The sequence below is a fragment of the Echinops telfairi genome, unplaced genomic scaffold (genome assembly GCF_000313985.2).
Source record: "Echinops telfairi isolate 266 unplaced genomic scaffold, ASM31398v2 ScPeMD7_3533;HRSCAF=4204_0, whole genome shotgun sequence".
In the NCBI taxonomy this organism is placed as follows: Eukaryota; Metazoa; Chordata; class Mammalia; order Afrosoricida; family Tenrecidae; genus Echinops; species Echinops telfairi.
In genome coordinates, this window is record NW_022107431.1 from 101329668 (window position 1) to 101350067 (window position 20400).

A 20400-nucleotide genomic window follows, 5' to 3' on the forward strand; every position below is an offset into this window, starting at 1 on the left:
ATGTACACAGGTGATTTATCTTCAGTATATCCCATTTGTCAATTTGTGTCTCCTCTATGTTTGTGCCCTTCCCTATTTCTGATAGTCTATGAATTCCCTGTGCCAAAGTTCTCAAGTTGGTCCCAATTCCCTCAGTGATGGCCCTAATAGTTTGGGGCTTAACTTCAAGATCTGTGTATCACAGTTTTTAATCCATTCATCTGTTCATGGAAATTTGGGTTACATCCAACTCCTTGAAATTGTGAACTGTGCCGCAGTGAACATTGGAGCACAGATGTCTGGCTGTGGTTTGTTTTTTGCCCCTTTTGGGTATATGCCCAGTAGGTGGATTGCTGGGTCATAAGGCAGCTCAATTTCCATCTGTTTTAGATATCGCCAAATCAATTTCCATAGTGGCTGTACATACCTACAGGTCCACCAGCAGTGGATGAGCGTTCCTATCTCACCACAGCCCCTCCAACACTTGTTGCTCTCTGATTTTTTGAATTGGGCTATCTTTGAGGGTGTTAGGTGGTATCTCATAGTTGTTTTAATTTGCATTTCTCTTATGGCTAAAGATCGGAAACACTTCCTCATATGTTTATTGGCCATTCGGATATCTGTCCCTTTGAAACTTCTGTTCAGGTCCTTTGCCCACCTCCTCAGTGGGCAATTAGTTTTTTTCTTATTGTAAGTTTACAAAGTATTGTAGATTTTTGTAATAAGGCCTTTGTCTGATGTGTCATTGCTAAAGATGTTTTCCCAGTCTGTGGGCTCTCTTATTACTCTCTTGGTGAATTCTTTAGATGTACACAGGTAATTTATATTCAGTACTATATATCCCACTTGTCAATTTGTGACTCTTATTTGTGTCCTTCTCTATTTCTGATAGCCTTTGTATTCCCTGTGCCAAGGTTCTCAGGTTTGTATCAATTCCCTCATTGATGTCCCTAATAGTTTGGTGTTTTACCTCAAGGTCTGTGATCTATCTTGAGTTTATTCTTGTGCATGGAGTGAGGTAAGGGTCTTGCTTCATTTTTCTACAAGTAGATATGCATTTTTTCCAGCACTATTTATTAAAGAGGGCATCTGCTTCCCGTTTCAGATTTTTGGGGCCCTCATCAAAAATCAGTTGTCTCTTAGGCTGATGTTATATTTCTGGGTTTTCAGCTCTTTTCCATTGGTCTGAATATCTGTCATAATACCAGTACCACACTGTTTTGGCCACTGTGGCCATATAATACGTACTAAAGTCAGGTAGAACAAGCCCTCCCACTTTGTCCTTCTTGAGGAGTTCTCTGCTAATTCTGGCCTTCTTCCCTCTCCAAGTTGGTAAACAGTTTTTTCCAATTCTTTGAAGAAGGATAATGGTATGTCTATCTGGATAGCGTTAAATTTATATAGTGCCTTCGGCATAACTGACATCTTTACTATATTGAGTCTTCCAATCCATGAGCATGGGATATTTTTCCATTTGTTGAGGTCACTCTTAGTTTCTTGTAATAGTGTTCTGTAGTTTTCCTCATATAATTCTTTTGGTTTTTTAGTCAGGTATATCCCTAGATATTTCAATTTGTGGTTAGCTATTGTAAATAGTACTACCTCTTTGATTGCCTCCTCTGTGATCTTGTCTGATGTGTATAGCAGTCCGATGGACTTCTGTTTGTTGATCCTGTATCCTGCCACTCCGCCCTATTCTTCTATCACTTCCAATACTCCACTTGTGTGGTTTTGGGGATTTTAGATATATAAAATCATATTGTCTACAAATAGTGATAGTTTTGCCTCTTCTTTCCCCAAATACCTTTGATGTTTTTCTTTGTCTTATGTTATTAGCTAGAACCTCCAGTACAATGTTAAATAGGAGTGGGGACAAGAGGCATCCTTGTCTGGTCCCCTTTTTAGTGAAATTGTGTTGGTCTTTTCTCCATTGACTACCATATTGGCTGTTGGTTTATCATATATAGCTTGTGTTATATTGAGGAATTTCCCATCCATTCTTATCTTTTTTAGTGTCTTGAACAGGGATCGGTGTTGGATGTTGTCGAATGGTTTTTTTTTTGCATCTATTGATATTATCTTGAGGTTCTTATAATTTTTCATGTCAGTGTGGCGAATAATGCTTATGTTCTTTCATATGTTGAACAACCCCTGCATCCCTGGTATGAATCCCACTTAGTCGTGGTTATTTATTTGTTTTATATGCTTTTGTATTCTGTTGGCCAGTATGTTGTTAAATTTTTACATCGATGTTCATTAGGGGTATTGGTCTATAGTTCTCAATTCTTGTGGGATCCTTGTCCAGTTTAGACATCAGAGTTATACTAGCTTCATAGAAAGAGTTTGGGAGTTTTCCATCTTTTTCTATGTTCTGGAAGAATTTGTGTGGGATTGGTATCAGTTCTTCCTTGAGTGCTTGATAGAATTTTCCTGTGAAGCCATCTGGCCTGGGAAATTTTTTTTGTTGGTAATCCCTCGATAACCTTGTCTATTTCTTCTATTGCTATGGGTCTGTTAAAGTTCTTGACATCTATCTGGGATAGTCTAGGGAGGGATTGTATTTCCAAGTATGTGTCCATGCTTCCAAGTTGTTGAATTCGTTAAAGTACAGGCCTTCATAGTACTATGTAATTATCCTTTTTATTTCATTACAGTTTGTTGTAATGTCCCGTTTCTTTCTTTTTTTTTTTTTTTTTTGACCGATAACAGCGCCGCCTGGGTTTATTTGTACAACCAACAGCACAAGAAGACACCAGCGCCGTGCAGGCCGCAGCCCAGGCTCACACCAGTCCCTCTTGCTCTCACACAGAGAACTCTACTTTGTGGGGGCCTGGGCACCTTTGGGAGCTTGAGCTGGGGCCGGGGCACCTTTGGGAGCTTTCACTGGAGTCGTGGCCTTGGCTGGAGCGTCAGCCTTGCTTTGTGCCTTAGCCTTGGGCCCGCAGAGCCTCAGACCCTTGGCAATACGTGCCCGAGCCCGCTTGCCAAGCTTGGGGTGGGCAGTGTAGGCCAGTGGGCTGAGCTTGCGGTTGACACCCATTGGGATCTTGGCCTTGACCTCTGTGGGCTTCACAAGATCCTTGATGGCCTCAGCGCGAGCAGCTGCAGCCTTGGCATTGTTGGCCTGCATTTTCTTCAGGCCCTTCTTGTTGTGCTTCTTGGCGAAGCGCATGTTCCTCAGGAACTTTGGGTCCACCCCCTTAAGAGATTCGTATCGTTGTGACCGGGTTTTTTTTATGCCGTTTCGGTGCCATTTCCGGGATTGGTTGTGCGTGGTGTGGTTCTTGGACTTGGCCATGTCTGCACCGACGCCTCAACTCCCGGAGCACCAGGGACCGGAAGAGAGAGAGGTAATGTCCCCTGTTTCATCCCTCATCCTTGCTATTGAGATTTCATTACAGTACTCCCAGATCAGCACCACTAACTGCTTTCTCATTGTTTGGCCAGATCAATACCAAGCCGGCTTCTAGCAGCAAGTGACCTTGAATCTCCCCCACCCTTGCGGAGGTGACCAGAGCTGGCTATGTTAAGCAGCTTCGCAAGTTTATTTTTCTTTCTTTTACTCACGGCCCCGTTTTGTTCACGGCCCGGCTCAGTGCCCGCTTTGTTCTCAGCCTACCGCTCTGCACCCAGCACGAATATACCCGGAACGAGGAAGACACCTTACATTCCAGAAACCTGGACATACCTGTATCTCCCAATCCCTGACTACTTTACCTTATATGGACTCAAGACAGCCCAGTCACGTGTTCCCCGGCTATATAAACACCACTCCTGTAGTCTGGAGTGTGACTCCCTCAGCCCGGACACTGTGGACCTTGGGACTTCACCCAGGCAGGATTTGTCTCCCCAATAAAGCCTGTTTGCTCAAATTTGACTGATTTGGTCTCTGGTGCCTCTTAACTACCTTACACTCATGCCCTGCCCCTGAGCACAAGTGTGTGTGGCTTTGCGGTCAGGAACTAGCGCAGCAGGACAGGCATTTAGTCCCTTAGGAACCCTTTCTGTTGTGCTGGGAGCCTCACACTCTTAAACAACTTCTCCCCATCTTTTCTCAATTCCCAACTTTTCACAAATGAGAAATAACTTCAGTTTCTAGTAAATCACCTAAATTCCTAATATCCAGGAAAAAAGCAATAACCACAACAGCAAGGTACCCAGGGGCACAAATAGTTTACACTTCCTTAGAGTTTGGCAGTTCACACCTACCCAGCAATGCTTCACGAGACAGACCCAGCCATTTGTTTGCATAAAGATAACAGGCAAGAAAGCCTGGGGTCTCCATTCTCCTCCACTAACACGAGGGCCACCTGGAGTCCAGGTTGACTTGATGATTTGTTTTTTTTTTGCCTTGTCTGTTTGTTAATGACAATGATTCACAGTGACCAAAGTCTTCTGATTGTTGTATGCCTCAGTTGCTTCTTATAGAACAGAGTAGATCGGCCCCACAGGCTTTCCTAGGCTGTAACCTTTATAGTAGCCAATGGCCAGGGCTTTTCTACTGTGAAGCTGCTGAGGGTTCAAACTGCCCGCCTTTCAGTTAGCAACTTCACACTTAATTATTGCGCTACCAGGGTTCTTTTGCTCCCTTATACCAAAAACCCAAACCCCCTGCCATCGAATACATTCCCACTTAAACTGACCCTAGACAGTGTTACCAGCACTACATATCTTTATGGGCAACATTGAGTCTCATCATTCATCCCTGGAACAGCTGGTGTGTTTGAACCGTTAACCTTACGGTTAGCAGCCCAGTGCCTGACCACAGCACCACCAGGGATCTTTGTCCTAACCTAGAGTCAGTACTGTATATACTGTGGCACAGTAAGTTTCTGAGTCCTTATTGCCCATGCTTTCTTTTTATATAATTTTCCAGGGATAATGATGCCATTTGATCAAATCTTCCGACTGACTCTTCCCATGACAGATCTTTGCCAGCTGAGCCTCTCCCAGGGAGTGTTCAGTTTGACTGGCCTGGAGATTTTTCTGAGCCGAGTTGACAATATGTTTACCTCTGTTGTAATGAACTCTCATGGGAAAGTATTTATGGAAACTTTAGGTCTGATAAATGAATTATTTTTGATAAATGTTTTCAAAGATACTCTCAGGAAAATAGCCATGGTTTATTAATTTGCACACTTGTGAAAACTCACCTGTCTTGAGTGGTTTAGACAGTAGTGTCCTCTAACTTTCGATTAAAGTGTTCCTGCCATCTTTGTTTCAGCTCCGGGCTGCTGCTCTGCTCGTTACAACCTGGCAGTCTTGGCCTGTTTGGGTTTCTTCATTGTCTACGCATTACGTGTGAACCTGAGTGTCGCCTTAGTGGATATGATACAATCAAATACAACTTCAGAGGACAACAGCACTTCCCATGAATGTCCAGAGCATTCTGTTCCCAAAAAAGTTCATAATCCAAAGGTAGGTGCTGGTGCTTTTATCAAGTATTCTTAAGTACAAGTCGGGTAACAGTTTTGCATTGTGTCTCTTCATGCCCGAAATACCATGACCACTCTGTCCCTTCTACTCTAAGTCACTTTCATTTTGTGTTTTTCCCAGAGCTGTTGGGCAAGAACTCGTAACTATAGCTACTGCTGCTATGCTGTAAGACAGCATGAGCCCTTTGGAAAGTAGTTCTTCGAGCCCTATATAAACAGACTGTCTTGGCAGAGCATTTGGAACAACCTGTTTGGCATAGTACATTGGATGGTTTTCTATGCTGCTGAGTAAGGATTGTAGGGCTATGATCTGACAGGTGTGTCACCTGCTGAGTGACGGTTGCAGGAAACCTTCAGTGTCAGCTGTAGCATGGAAACATTAGAGCTGGCCACCTTCTTAAGGTTTCCTTTTCCAAAATGCATGTATGCCTTGAGGGTACAAGTGTACCTAAGCTAGTGAAGCCGTCTGGCCTGCGCCATTATGTAATGGAAGTGACCACTGTGTGCTCCTCTATTCAGAAGAAAAAGGTAAGTGTTGGGGTTTGCACTCTTTAAAGATGCCCTGTTCATGGGTCTACTATACTTTCATCCATGTTTAGTCATTATAAAGGAACTAGATCACACTTGAATGAGTCTTCCCTGGGACTTTTCGGAAATTGTTTTTCACCCTGGAGGAATTATAAACCCAAACCAACCAACCGTATTGCCTTTAAGTCGATTTCAACTCCTTGTCTTCATTTCAACTCATAGTATAGGGTATTCAAGACAATAAAACTATACAGGAGCAGACAATGCCATAGTTCTCTCTCAAAGCAGCTAGTAGATTTGAACTGATGACCTTGTGATTAGCAGCCCATTGTTTAACCCATTGTGCCACCCAAGATCCTTTTTAGTAACTACAACCGGGATAGTCTAGGGTCTAACATCTAAGTCTTGTCCTTATGCGTCATCCATACCATTCTCTTGTACGTGCAGCAGAACAGCCCTGCTCAGTCCTGTGCCATCCTCACCGTCCTTCTTACGTTCGAGTCCATTGTTGTAGCCATTGTATTGCTCCATCCATTGAGGGTCTTCCTCTTTTACTGGACCCTCTACTTTCCTTAGCATGATGTCTGTCTTTCTCCAGGGACTGATCCCTCCTAATGAATGACGCGCCCAAGATATATGAAGCAAGTCTCACTATCCTCACTTATATATAAAGAACATTTCTATCAACACCTGTTTGTTCACTCTTCTTGCAGTTCATGGTATATTTAATATTCTTCACCCAACACCATAATTGGTTTTCTTCTGTCTCCCTGATTCATTGTCCAGCTTTCATATGCATATGAACCAATTGAAAATACCTTGATTTGAATCAGGAAATTCTTAGTCCTCAAAGTGATAGCTTCACTTTTAACATTTTAAAGAGATCTTTTGAAGCAGACTTGACCACAATAAGCCATGTCCTTTGATATCCTGCCATGGGCATTGATTGTGGATCCGAGTAAAACTAAAACTCTGGCAACCTCACTCTTTTCCCTGTTTATCGTAGAGTGTCTGTTGGTTCAGTTGTGAAGAGTTTTGTTTTCTTTGTGTTGAGGAGTAATCCATACTGAAGGTTGTAGTCTTTGCTCTGCATCAGTAAATGCTCCAAGTCCTCTCCACTTTCAACAAGCAAGATTGTATCATCTGTATAGCATGGGCAGATAATGAGTCTTCCTACATGCCTATTAGTCTTCCTGTAGTCCAGCTCCTCAGAATATTTCCTTAGCATACAGATTAAATAAGCATGCCGACAGGCTGCAACACTGATACACACCTTTCCTGATTTTAAACCATGCAGTGCATTTCCTTGTGCTCTTCAAACAACTGCCTCTTGGCTTCTGTTCAGGTTCTACAATGAAGTGTTATGAAATTTCCATTCTTCCCTATGTTATGCATACTTTGCTGTGATTCATGCTGTCAGATACTTTTGCAGAGTTAATAAAACACAAAAGTCTTTCAGGTGTTTTCAGCCAAGATACATCTGACAAAAGCAGTGATATCCTTCATGCCACATCTTCTTCTGAAACGAACTTGAATTCCTGGCACTTCCTGTTGATGTACTGCTGCAGCGATTCTTTAACAATTTTTAACAACACTTGTGATATAAATGATACTATTCAATAATTTCCATGTTCTCTTGGGTCACATTTCATTGGAATGGGCACAAATACAAATTTCTTCCATTTGGCTGGCCCAAGTAGTTGTCTTCCAATTTTGTTGGTATAGACTAGCGACCATTTCTAGCATTAGGCCCCTTTGTTGAAATATTAGAATTCCATCAATTTCCTGGAGCCTATTTATTGGCTAATGCCTCCAATGTAACTTGGACTTCTTCCTTCTTGCTCATGTGCCACCTCCTGTAGAGGTTGAACATTGACCAGTTGTTGGTACAGTGTATTCCTTCCATCGCTTTCCACGTCATTGCATATTTTGCCCATAGAATCCTTTAGTATTATAACTTGAGGTGTGGATTTTTCTTTGGGTCTTTTATTTTTAAGTTTATTACAAATGAAAATTTCCAGAGCACATCTTTAGTTTTACATTCAACCGTTCATACGGATTCTGTTTGAACTCACCCACTTCCACCCTTCCAATGTCCCATCACTTAGTTCACTTCCTTCCTCTGCTCCTCCTTCCTAACTTTGTTCTTGGGTCACCGCTGCCCTGCAGATCTTAAATGGCTGATTATTCTGAAAGAGTAGTGAGTTCCTTTCCAGACCAGAAAGGTATCTGGAAGACAGAGTCTAGAAAAGTTTCACCAACCTGGGTCAGTACATGTGGTCTCTTTAAAATTGTGAAGTTCTTTTCCACATTTTCCTCCTCCTCTCTCCAGCACCTTCTGGTGTGATCATGTGATCCTCTTCAGAGCAGGTTGTGCAGACTGATCTTTGTGTGGCCCCTTGGACTAATTGTTTCCACATGCCTTTCCATGTTCATCTCTTTTCTTTCCTCCAGATGTGGGGAGAACAGTAATTGCACCTTAAATGGCTTCGGATGAGCTTTTAAAACCTAGAGCCTACTCACAAAGGTAGTATGTAGAACATTGTCTCTGTGGACTGTTGTAGGCCCCTTGAACTTGGTGTCCCCTGAGACTAGTCTTGATCCCCCACAACCACCACCAGCCCAAGCCCAGCAACTCTTTCCCTCAAGATGTTTGGTTATGTCTAAAAAGTTTTCCTAACTTTGCCTCCTCTGTGCTCCACCACATTTGTGGATATATTTGCAGCAACGTAAATACACCTACACAAGTAACCTCTGTCACACCTGCGTAAATTCATGGAGATCCTCCTACTTTCCCTCTCACACCTGTTTGGCCTTCTTCGGGTCTTTTAGCTTGAGCAATAACAACCATTTTCTTCTCTGCAGGTCTTTATGTATTTCATTAAAATACGTTGTCTTCTCAAACTGCTCTTTGAAATCTGCTGTTACGTTCTTTTATGTCATAGCTTTTGTTAGCTTTAGCTACTGTGTGTTAAAGATCAAATATAGAGTCTCTTTGAAATCCATCCTGGTCTTTTTCTTTCTTTCCTGTCTTTTTAATGACCTTTTGCTTTCTTCATGTATAGTGCCCTCTAGGTAATCTCACAACTCAATGTGCATATGTATACATACTGGGAATCAACATTGAGTGAACACTTACTGTGCGTCAGGCCTTATTCAATGTGCGCTTTTCGTTTTCTTCCCAGAAATGTAGCAGAGCTGGGCTTAACCCCAGGCGTGTCTAACTCTAAAGACTAGTTCAACCTCTGCAGTACACTGTTTGATAGCTTTCTGAATTAAACCTCTGTTCTTTTTTTAATTAAGTCCAAATCATCTAGAACGTATGCTGTAGTATAGCTTCCTAAGAAAGCAAATTGTGACCTTTCTGACTTTGATTGACTTCCCCGTGTGTCCACATGCTGGCGAATGACTTGCTGACTAGAAGCTGTGCTTGTTCTCCCATCTACAGCAGTCGTTCGGGGAGGGGTGTTAGGGAGCAGGTCGGGTGGATACTGGACAGTCTGACTAGTGGTTTGGACTGTTGACTGCAGGGTTGATCTGAATGTAAACCTCTACCTAATTTACAATTTTAACATTTTTAAAAATAAAACAATGATTCCAAATTGTATTTGTATGTATATACTCATGAGGGAGGAACTGGTAAGTCAGTATCTTAAAAGGTTGTATTTTCTTTTTGTTTTGTTTTTTCTTTGTTCATTTTTCCCTCTCTCCTTCTAGGGTAAACAGTACCAGTGGGATGCAGAAACCCAAGGATGGATTCTGGGTTCTTTTTTTTATGGCTACATCATCACACAGATCCCTGGAGGATATGTTGCCAGAAAAGTGGGGGGGAAACTGCTATTAGGATTCGGAGTCCTTGGCACTGCGGTCTTCACTCTGTTCACCCCCCTCGCTGCAGACTTGGGAGTTGGGTATCTCATTGCAGTCCGAACCCTTGAAGGACTAGGAGAGGTAATTTATTAATGACTCTTCTCTTTTACATCTGGCCGGTCTCTCTTCTTCTTCTTCAAGACCTTTGGTATGAATATAAGCCCCAAAATAACACTGAACAGTAACAGCGACTTACTTTTTTCATTAGTAGAAGGACTGGCTAGAAAAAAACCTGGCTGGGTTTTGTTTGTGGTTATTAAGGTGTCAAGTACAAGTACCCCAGAATGTGATGCTCCACTTAGAATACAGAAAACAGTTCCAGAAGCCAGAGCTGGGGAATGTAAGAGGTAGAGATGCAAGACCACTATTACAACATTAAGGTGGGCATCCTAGCCTCCTGTACTTTTGCCCCAGTTTGTCTCTGCTCTGTTGATTGCCCAGGTCTGAAACGCATTTCAAGCATTAGACTGTCAAATTGCCCTGCTTTTAATTTGCTCTCATTTGTGGAACTTCCACTCTAGTTACCACATGTTCGTTCCTTTTGATGGCCCCCTAATTTAAAAATAAAGGATCTGCTATTTCACACAACTCTATTTATTCCTTGGGTTCTTCTAACCTTGCTGCTACTCTTAGGATTGTTAATCATTTTTCTCTCTCCTTTCCCTCCTCTTAACAAGGAGCCCAGTGTATAGGACTCTCTATATATTTATATGGTAACGCACTAAAGTAGCAGACGGACTTTGGGCCTCTACTTAAGTCTTCCCTCAACATAAGAACACTTTGTTCTAATAACGTGGTACTGTGAGACACTCACCTTCCCTACATGATCGCTGAAGATAAAGTGGGTGCATAAGCAAATGTGGTGAAGAAAGCTGATGGTGCCTGGCTATTAAAAGATATAGCATCTGGGGTCTTAAAGGCTTTAAGTTAAACAAGCGGCTATCTAGCAGAGAAGCAACAAAGTCCACCTGGAGGAAGCACACCAGCCTGTGTGATCATGAGGTGCTGACAGGATCAGGTATCGGAAGATCAAAAACAAACAATCATATTGTTGTGAAGGAGAGGGGTCAGGATGGAGACCCAAAACCCATCTGTTGATAACCAGAAACTGCCTCAAAGAAGGGACACATGGAAGAGAATACTTATCCAGGGTGCTGTATAGCACTGAAGGAACACACAAAATTCCTCTAGTTCTTTATTGTTTCCTCCCCCACTATCATGGCCCCAGTTTCATCTCACAGATCCTATTAGACCAGCTTATGCACATTGGTACAGATAATAGCTATTCCGACACGGAATCCAGGATAGATAAACCCCTCAGAAACAGTAATGGGAGTAACGATTCCATGTGGAGAAGGGAAGGGAGGGGGGTATCAGGGGAAGGGAACTGATAGCATAACCCCCCTTAAGGGGGACAAATAACAACTGTGGGTGAGAGGATACATTGGATGGTGTAAGATATGAAAATAATAATGATAATATTAAGGGTTCACAAGGGTGGTAGGGTGGGGGAGGGAGAAAATAAAATGGAGCTGATATCAAAGGGCTCAAGTAGAAAGAAAATGTTTTGAAAATGATGGTGGTAGCATCTGTACAAATTCACCTGATGTAATTGAATTATGGATTGTTATAATATCTGTAAGAGCCCCCAATAAAATGATCAATTAAACACACACACACAGGAAAAAAAGAAGCCAGTGTTACAGCAGTTATGTGCCAGGCTGCTAACCCAAAGGCCGCTGGTTGGAGTGTGCTGGTTGACTGCAGAAGATTGCAGCTCTGGGAACCAGGTCTCCTCTGTCCATTGGGTCACTCTGAGTCAGAATCAGCTGAGTTGCAGTAGGTTTGGTGGGTTATTTTTTTTCCCCCGCCTATGATCATTATTTTTAAAATTTTAGTTCCTTATCTTTTTCTTTCCACTTCCCTTTTGCATTTTACAGTTCATCACATGTACCTCCCTCTTTATAGAATGGTCTCTTTACCTTTTATTTTTGCCCTGCACTTTTATGAGACATATACGTATCGTATAATTCAATAGGTAAGTCATAACAAGAAGAGTTGTACAGTCATTACCACATCACAGTTTTCTTCCTTTTTTGTGCTCCTTGTTATTAGCTCCCCATTCCCCCCCTCCTTTCTTTCTGGCTTCGAACTTCTACCTGTGAAGCCAAGGCGAGGCGCAGAGTTCTCTCTCTCTCTCTCTCTCTCCCCTTGGTGAGACCAGAGCAGATGGCAGACGTCACCATCTGCTGGTGCTCGTTGCGCATGCAGCGGGAAGGCCATTTCAGGTCGTGCCACACCATGCTGTGTTGGAAAGGACGACAGACTAGAGTCAGAAATACAGCGAAAACTTAGATAAGCTCTAACCTCAAGAGATCAGTTCCATCATCTTTAAAAGTGGAGTAATAACCCTCCCTCCTCAGTCACAGGACAGTCATAGACTCAAATATGACCGTGTTTGCTAAAGTACTTTGAAAGTGTCCAGGACTATTTGAAGCATTATCACTCTTATGAGTGTTCCCATTTTGTCCATATCAAATAGAGATCTATTAAGTTAACTTTCCCTCTTTAAAACAAAAATGCCCTTCTGCTCCCAGGTTCGTCTTCTGTTCACAAATACAGTAGACTTAAATATGCTTAGTGACAGCGTATTTTCTCGGATCCAGTCACTGAGTCTTCTTTCTGAAGGGTTTCCATATGTGAGTTAGTTCCTCTCTCTATGGTACTAATTTAGTATTGTAGCCTGCTTTTTTATCTTATTTACTACTACAAGTGGCCATTTTATTTCTAAATGAAATTAAGTTGTGCTTGTTCTGAGGTTCTTTTTGTTTTTCCATTCTCAATGAGGCAATGGATATTGCCTCATCCATAAACTTAGATCAGCATCTTTAATCCCTATCATCTGATGAATGATAAATATATTTACATTGACCTTGGGGTTTAGCAACAAGGTTTCCCACAACCTAATCTCTGTGGGGATTACCAAGTGTCGAAGTTTTATTCTGCAGTGATTCATCCTGTGGATACTCTGTGATACAAATTCTTAATCCATTTTCCCTGATGCCTAAATTGTCTTTGCCTTTCCTTGGTGTTTCTTTCTCCTTCATTGTTTTTGGAAGACCCAACAGAAAATATGAAACACTAAAGTTTTCATTCTTCTCTCTATTAACAATAATAGTAAGCTACCAAAAGCTCATTGCTGTCAAGTTGATTCTAACTCACATTGACCCTATAGAGCAGAGTAGAACGACCCCATCGGGTTTCCAAAGCAGATAGCTACATTTTACTCCTGTAGGTAGCAGGTAGGATTGAACCAACAACCTTTAGGTTAGCACTTAACCACTGCGCCATCAAAGCTCCTTAAAAATGATAGGAGCTGCCATTTGTCTATGGGTGCAGTGGTAGTTCAATGGTAGAATTCTCCCCTTCCACCAAGGGGCCTCGCATTCATGCCCAGCTACCACCCGTCTCTTAGTGAAGTCTTGTGTGTTGCTTTGATGCTGAACAGGTTTCAGCAGAACTTCCAGGCTAGGAAGAAAGTTCTGACATTCTACTTCCAGAAATTAGCCAGAGAAAACCATCTGGCTCGCAATGTTCCATCCCTCAACTATCATGTGGATGGCACAGGACGGGGCAGTGTTTGGTTCCAGGGTTCATAAGGTCGCCATCAGTCAGGCCAATTTGACAGCAGCAACCATTAACAATCATGGCAGATGAAGAATAGTATCTCTTTGAGACAGATGAAGAAAAAGACATTTAAGATAACGTAATATTTCTAAGATTGTAATTAGGGAGTAGGTAAGGAATGCTGTAAACACATTAGTTTGAATACACTGAAAACGTTTTTTCTCCAGTTCTGTGGGGTCTGCTCATCTGTTTGTTTGTTTTTAATCATTTTATTAGGGGCTCATACAACTTTTATCACAATCCATACTTACATCAATCTGCTCATCTGTTTCTGTGAACCTCCCTGCCTCAGCTGCTCTACTGCCCTTCCACGTCAGTAATGGGCATTCACTAAGCCAGTTATTACTAGGGGAAATCAGACTATAAATATCCAAATTGAATAAATAAATTTATCTTTAAGAGTAATCCCTTTATCGCTCATTACATTCCCAACGACGTACTGTAATCCACACCAGGCTATCCTCAAGCCAGTTCACAGAATCCACACATCTTTATTCAGGATTCAGAAGTCCTTCATTACAAGATGTTTGAGTTAACACTGTAGACATTTGGCGTCATGGAACCTGATTCTAGTTCAATTCTTGTCCATAAAATTCTTGAACCTCAAGTTTGAAACAAAATACTTTGCTGAATTTCAAACATGAAAGCTACCATATGCTTCATCTGAAATGCCCTTTCCCCCATCAGGGTGTTACATTTCCAGCCATGCATGCCATGTGGTCTTCTTGGGCTCCCCCTCTGGAGAGAAGCAAGCTTCTGAGCATTTCCTATGCAGGTGAGTTAACTGTTCTTAGAAGATTGGTTGCTGCAGTTTGCTACTTTATCTATCACCCTGCGGCGGGCCGGGGGAGGGGGGATTTGGCATTCCCACGCTCCAGAATCACGTACTGTTGGGTGCCTCCCAATTTGATGGCTAATTTCCCTCTTTGATACAGCAGCCGATAGTCATGTGATTTCATTGACAACTGTCATTTTTTCACCTGTGCCATCATTTATTTTAAATGATTGTGCCTCTTCAGATTTTGATGTACAGAAAGTCCAACACCTGGAAAACTGAGTATTTTTGTCCTATATTATGATTTCAAAGTCAATCTTCTAATGAGGGTAACATAACTTAGAACTTCTCTTCCTACGTCTGTGTTTTCCTGCATGTTTATATGCCATCATTTTTAACTGCAGGTAGCATAACATAAGCTTTATATGTGATATGTAACCCTAAAGTTCCGCCAGAACTTTTAGCCTCTTTTCTATTACTTGAATTAATTTTTGTAAGCCTGACTGCTTTTGTATACAGTTGTTGAGAAAGCCCTCAGTGCATTAACTTTTTGATTTTTAATCATTTTATTGGGGACTCTTACAGTTCCTATAACATTCTATGCATCAATTGTTTCGAGCATATTTGTGCATATGTTGCCATTATCATTTTCTAAACATTTACTTTCTATTTGAGCCGTTGGTATCAGCCCTCATTTTTCCCACCCTCATGACCCCTTGTTAACTTATAAATTATTATTGTTTTCATGGCTTACAACCACCGCTGTCTCCCTTTACCCATGTTTCTGTTGTTCATCCTTGGTGGGGGCTGGGGGGTGGAATTATGCATAATTGGTTCCGCCTTCCTCCTATCCTCCCCCCACCGTCTCCCTACCCTCCTGGTATTGCTCCTCCTGGATTCCATATGTCATGAGTTCTTTTTTTTTTGAGTTCTTATCTATACATGCTCCAGTCTAGCCAGAACTGAAAGGCAGGACTGTGACCCTGATAGTGGGGTGAGGAAGCCTCAAAGAACCAGAGGAATATTGTGTGTTTCATCAGTACTATACTGTACCCTGCTTGACACATCCCTTCTTTGTGACCTTTCTGTGAGGGGATGTCCTATTGTCTACAGATGGATTTTGGGTCTCTGCACCAGCCCCCCTCATTCTCAACAAATGTTTTTTTGTTTGTTTGTAGTCTTCTGGTGCCTGTTACCCGATTCCGTCAACACCTCATGATCATACAGTGACTTTCAAGCTAAAATATTAAGGATAGGCAAGAGCTAGTAATGCAAAGAGCATTCTAGCTAATCTGAACAGCATGTACAAAGACATGAAATAACTTTGAGGTCCAAAGAAATTAGAAACCAGGATGGGTGCTTAGAACAATGTGAACACTGGAATAATGACCCAAGATGTGGTTAAAGGAACAAGAGCCTTATTTAGCAGGCTTGCAGGCTATCAGAAGTAAAGTAACTTTTTATTTATTTTACAAAATACAATAGAGAGACAAAGGGGGGTTTTTTTGTTTGTTTTTTTAATCATTTTATTAGGGGCTCACACAACTCTTATCACAATCCATACATACATCAATTGTGTAAAGCGCATTTGTACATTCATTGCCCTCATCATTCTCAAAACATTTCCTCTCCACTTAAACCCCTGGCATCAGCTCCTCATTTTTCCCCTCCCTCCCCGCTCTCCCCTCCCTCATGAGCCCTTGATAATTTATAAATTATTATTGAGACAAAGGTTTTTAATCAGGTATGGACATGATCTGATTTATATATTTTTTGTTTGTTTTGGTTTTCGTTTATCATTTTATTGGGGGCTTATACAGCTCTTATCATAATCTGATTTATATTTTTAAAAGGTCGTTCTTATAGCTATATGGACAGTTTCATGAAAAGTCTAACACCTTTAAGGGCAGGTATTATCCATAGTTCCTTCTTACCTCCCGAATAAAATCTAGACTCTGACCTAGAGCCAAGACTCTTTAGGGTCTACATTGCTTCCTCCCCCATGCTGCCTGTCATAGAGTAAATACTATTTTTCCAGACTCCTGCCCTCTTTCCTCCTCTCCTAATCGCTCCGCCCACAGAGGGCACTCCTACTTCCCTTCCATTGCTCAGGCTTTACATCTCATGAAGCATTTGCCTGCTTGCCTTGTTTACCAAATCCTACCCATCTTCAAAGTCCTGTTCAAACGTTTTTGCTTGTAACTCTTGTTGAAGCCAGGGGAGTCAGAAGGCACCGTTCCCATACTTGAATCCACATCTTACTCTGTGACACTTAACACTTTGTAACCTGTAACAGTTCATTGCTCCTGTGTGTGTCTCTCTCATCAGACTGAAACTTGAGAACAGAAAAGATGTCTAAGTCAGCATTGTAGTGCCCACTCCACCTACAAAAGCATGTTGTATTTGGTGGTTAGAATGCATTTTGTTAATTATTTGTCTGAAAGCATTGTTTATATTGATGGGAAGACAAATTAGATTATTTAAAACTTTTATTTTAATTTTATCAAGAGTCCTGCAGTGGATTGTGTTTCCCCAAACACTTGAACTTGTAACTCATACAGCATATACAAGTTTTTATAATGACTCTTAAATTGATTAATGCTCCTAAACTAATAAGTCACTATCTAAGTAGAAGTAATAGAGCTACACTTTAAATGTATGTGTTTTACATGTGGCTTTTCTAATATAAGGTCTTTTAAGAGGATGGATTCTTTATAAGTGAGTAATACAGCTCCAATAGTATTTGAGGAGTTGTTCTCGTGCAAGATCATCTGTTAACAATTGGTGGTTGTTGTTGTTGTTTATCTCTAAAATTTCTAGTGTTTTTTGTTGTCTTCTAGGAGCACAGCTTGGAACAGTAATTTCTCTTCCTCTTTCTGGAATGATATGTTTCTATATGGATTGGGCCTATGTCTTCTACATTTCTGGTAAGTTCATTGTGGCAAATTAAGGGGCTTGGTGGTGCAACAGCTGAAGTGTTTGGCTGCTAACGGTAAGGTCGGTGGCTTGAGCCCACGGGCTGCCCCATGAGAGAAAGCGATGGCAATCCGGTTCCGTAAGAGCCATAGCCACAAAAATCCCATGGGGAGATTCTATTATAGGGCTTCTATGGGTTGTCATCGATTAGATGCAATGATTAGTTTAAAAACCAATCTGTATCATACTGTGACAAATTTCAAATGTGCTAGTAGTCCAAAAATTAGTTAAAAATACATATGCTAACTCCCGACATAATTATTTTCTAAACTACAGAGCTCTAAAACACTTTCTGGTAATCTATTTTTCAAGTTGATAAAGTTTAAAGTAACATAGCCAAGAATTATGACCTGAAATTACTTTTGGAATATTTCTCAATAGGAATCACTGTTGAATCTTTGAAATTAATATATATAACACACTTAACTATCAAAAACACTGTCTTGAATTAGTCTACCACTGTGAAACTCGTGCCCTGAGAAAAATTACACACAGACTTAGCATAGAGCCAGCAGTTCCACCCCTAGGTGAAGAAAGCAAACTCACGGTTACCGAGTCATGACAACTCAGAGCAAGTCACAGCTGTTCCCCTGAGCTTCTGAAACGAACTGCGGGAGTAGAAAGCCCTTCCGTCCTCCCTCAGGGCAGCTGGTGGCTTCGAACTGCAGATCGCAGCCCAATGTGTAACCACTATGTCACCGGGGCTCCATGCTCTCAGGTATATCCTCACAAAAGTGAAGAAAGACACTCATACAAGTACATGTATGTGCAAATGTATGGGCACAATAGCCAAAAGGTGGAATCTGCCAAATCTCTCTCAGCAGATGAACTGTGAGACAAATTGTAGTATGTACGTACAGAGGTGTATTTTCAGACACAAAAAGGATTGAAGTACTGAAGCATGGTACAGCATAAGTGAACCTTGACAACATGCTTAGTGAAAGAAGCCAGGCACAAAAGGCCATATGTTACATGAACTAGCCAGTAGATAACTCCATAGACACAGATCCCTGGTTGCCAAGGCCTGGAGGAAGGGGAGAGAAGGCTTACCGGGGAAGAGGTTTTCCTCTGGGAGAATGGAAATGTTTTGAAACTTGATAGAGGTGTAGTGTCTACACAGCAGACTGAATACCACTGGGTTCACCTGACTAGCTCCTTTGATGTTAGATGAGGCTCCCTTCAAATAATTTTTTAAATGACACACTGGGATATTCTTCTTTTGAGATATGTAAAGGTTGTTCGGAGTACGTGCCAGTTTTGTTAACGGTTTTGTTTTCCTCTCTCTATTTCAAGGCATAGTTGGGATATTCTGGTTTGTTTTATGGATCTGGTTAGTTAGTGACGCACCGGAAACTCACAGGACAATTTCCCACTCTGAAAAAGAATACATTCTGTCCTCATTAAGAAATCAGGTATGGACTTGGCACATGTAAATAATTTAAGAATCGTTTCTTTTATCCCTTCTTCAGAATTAAGACACCGGTTTAAAATAAATAATTGTATTGTGCATGGCTTGGGCAAAATAAAGAAGCGAAGGGAATAAATGTGTGAAACACTGGTTTGGGAGGTTTAGTCCAAACTGAGTTGAAATTATGAAAAGTTAGTTTTTAAAGTCATTTTAAACCTTTTAAAATAATGATAAAAAGATGAGTCTTGTTTGTTGTTTAGTTTCTTTCATCTTAATCAGCAGGAAATAAAATTTTATGAGATATTATTAGGAAACCAACACATTTTTATCTGTAAGTCACTGCAATTCAGTAAAGAGAACATTTTTCATTATAGCATAATCAGGTAGTAGACACCTTTTAGTACATTCACCATTGGAGTACGTTGGTCATTTTCTTATCTTTTTTTTTCCCTATAGCATCTTAAAACCTGATTTATATCCCTTAATTAAACACAATGGCAAATCAGAAGTAGAAGCCTACTGTAACTCAATATAGTAAAATTCTAAGCCACTGAATAAAATATCCACCTTTGTAGCAAACTAAAAGCAGAAGAAACATTGGACCTGCTTTGTCCTGAAGGGTCGCTATGAGTCTGCAGCAGCAGCCAACCCTGGGTTGGTTGTCTGTGGTCTGTTTAGGCATTCATACTGGCTTCAGAGTTACCTTATTAGTTTAAAAGCATAAAATTTTTTATGGAGGACTTGTCTTGCCCGTTAAGTTACAACTGATATTTTTAAATGTTATATGTCATATACTCAGGCAGTAATTACAAATTTATTGATTAGCATTTCTTTTCTCATTTTTAAATTTTGCTACAAGTGTCGCTACATGCTGCTGAACTTTAAGACATATGGCATCTCTTAGTCTTTGCCAGAAGTGGGCCAAGATGTAAAAATGGGAGCAATCTGCAGTGTGAGAAAGTTGCTTTTGTTGGGGAAGTTTAGTGTCCTTCACAATGTGAATCAAATGAAAAGCCGTGTTCCCCTCCCCATGGAGGACAGGTGAAAGGAATTGTAAACAATTATTGCCCCCACAACATGATCTACATCACATTTTCTCGGCATTGATGGCTAACGACTCGCTTCTTCTGTACTTCATTATTGTTATCATTTTTATGGACTTAAGAAAAAAATTTTTTAATTCTTTTAAGTTTTCTCTAATCTATATTTTATTCTGTCCAACATTCAAACTTAGATTAATATGTCTTTTCACGTGCTTCAGAAACAAGAGGAGTTAGGAGAATAGATTTCATAGAACCCCAACTGCACGGTTAAACCAGATGAGATTGTAGCTGTTTTTGCTAAGTGCATTTTCTGCCTCTGTATTCTGGGAGATCTTTCATTTGGCATATAATATTTTGCTCTTTGTCCTGATCGGCTTCAACTTATGAAAAACAAAGCTAGTTGAGATAGTATTACAAATGTAATGATACATTATGCAAGGTTTCAGGGCCCCAGTGATTCTTCCTTCAGAAAGTCTATTATCATTCAAATCTCGACAGAAAATTTTGCTTTAAAAATGCTGGCTAGGCAAATAATCCGAATGGTTTTAAAATTCCCTGCCATGTGTATTTTCATTTATCAGCAGTAGGGTTTTTGAAAGCTATACAGCTCTGATAATAGTTTTCATTAAAATTTTTCTAAACATTTAGTCATGCTGTTTAAAAGCGCAATGTTAAAAAGTCAAGCTGTTACCTTGAGGA

At 40.9% G+C, this 20400-nt stretch overlaps 2 protein-coding genes across 3 annotated transcripts in view; one reads left to right on the forward strand and one right to left on the reverse strand.

Moving 5' to 3' along the window:
• Positions 1 to 20400, forward strand: part of SLC17A5 (solute carrier family 17 member 5) — a 57058-nt gene that overhangs the window by 15778 nt on the left and 20880 nt on the right. For both annotated transcript variants that reach the window (XM_004696304.2, XM_045294627.1), the window contains exons 2-6: positions 5204 to 5397; positions 9660 to 9893; positions 14187 to 14274; positions 17115 to 17201; positions 18544 to 18662. In XM_004696304.2, the coding sequence (XP_004696361.1) occupies positions 5204 to 5397; positions 9660 to 9893; positions 14187 to 14274; positions 17115 to 17201; positions 18544 to 18662 (722 nt within the window). The remainder of the gene's footprint in view (positions 1 to 5203; positions 5398 to 9659; positions 9894 to 14186; positions 14275 to 17114; positions 17202 to 18543; positions 18663 to 20400) is intronic.
• LOC101653497 (60S ribosomal protein L29-like) lies at positions 2686 to 3321 on the reverse strand. Its single transcript, XM_013003901.2, has one exon. The coding sequence runs from the start codon at positions 3275 to 3277 to the stop codon at positions 2795 to 2797; it is 483 nt and encodes a 160-aa protein (XP_012859355.1). The 5' UTR covers positions 3278 to 3321; the 3' UTR covers positions 2686 to 2794.

Bases quoted from the DNA above. Each gene is read 5' to 3' on its own strand.
- LOC101653497 (XM_013003901.2), bottom strand. From the start codon at position 3,277: ATGGCCAAGTCCAAGAACCACACCACGCACAACCAATCCCGGAAATGG.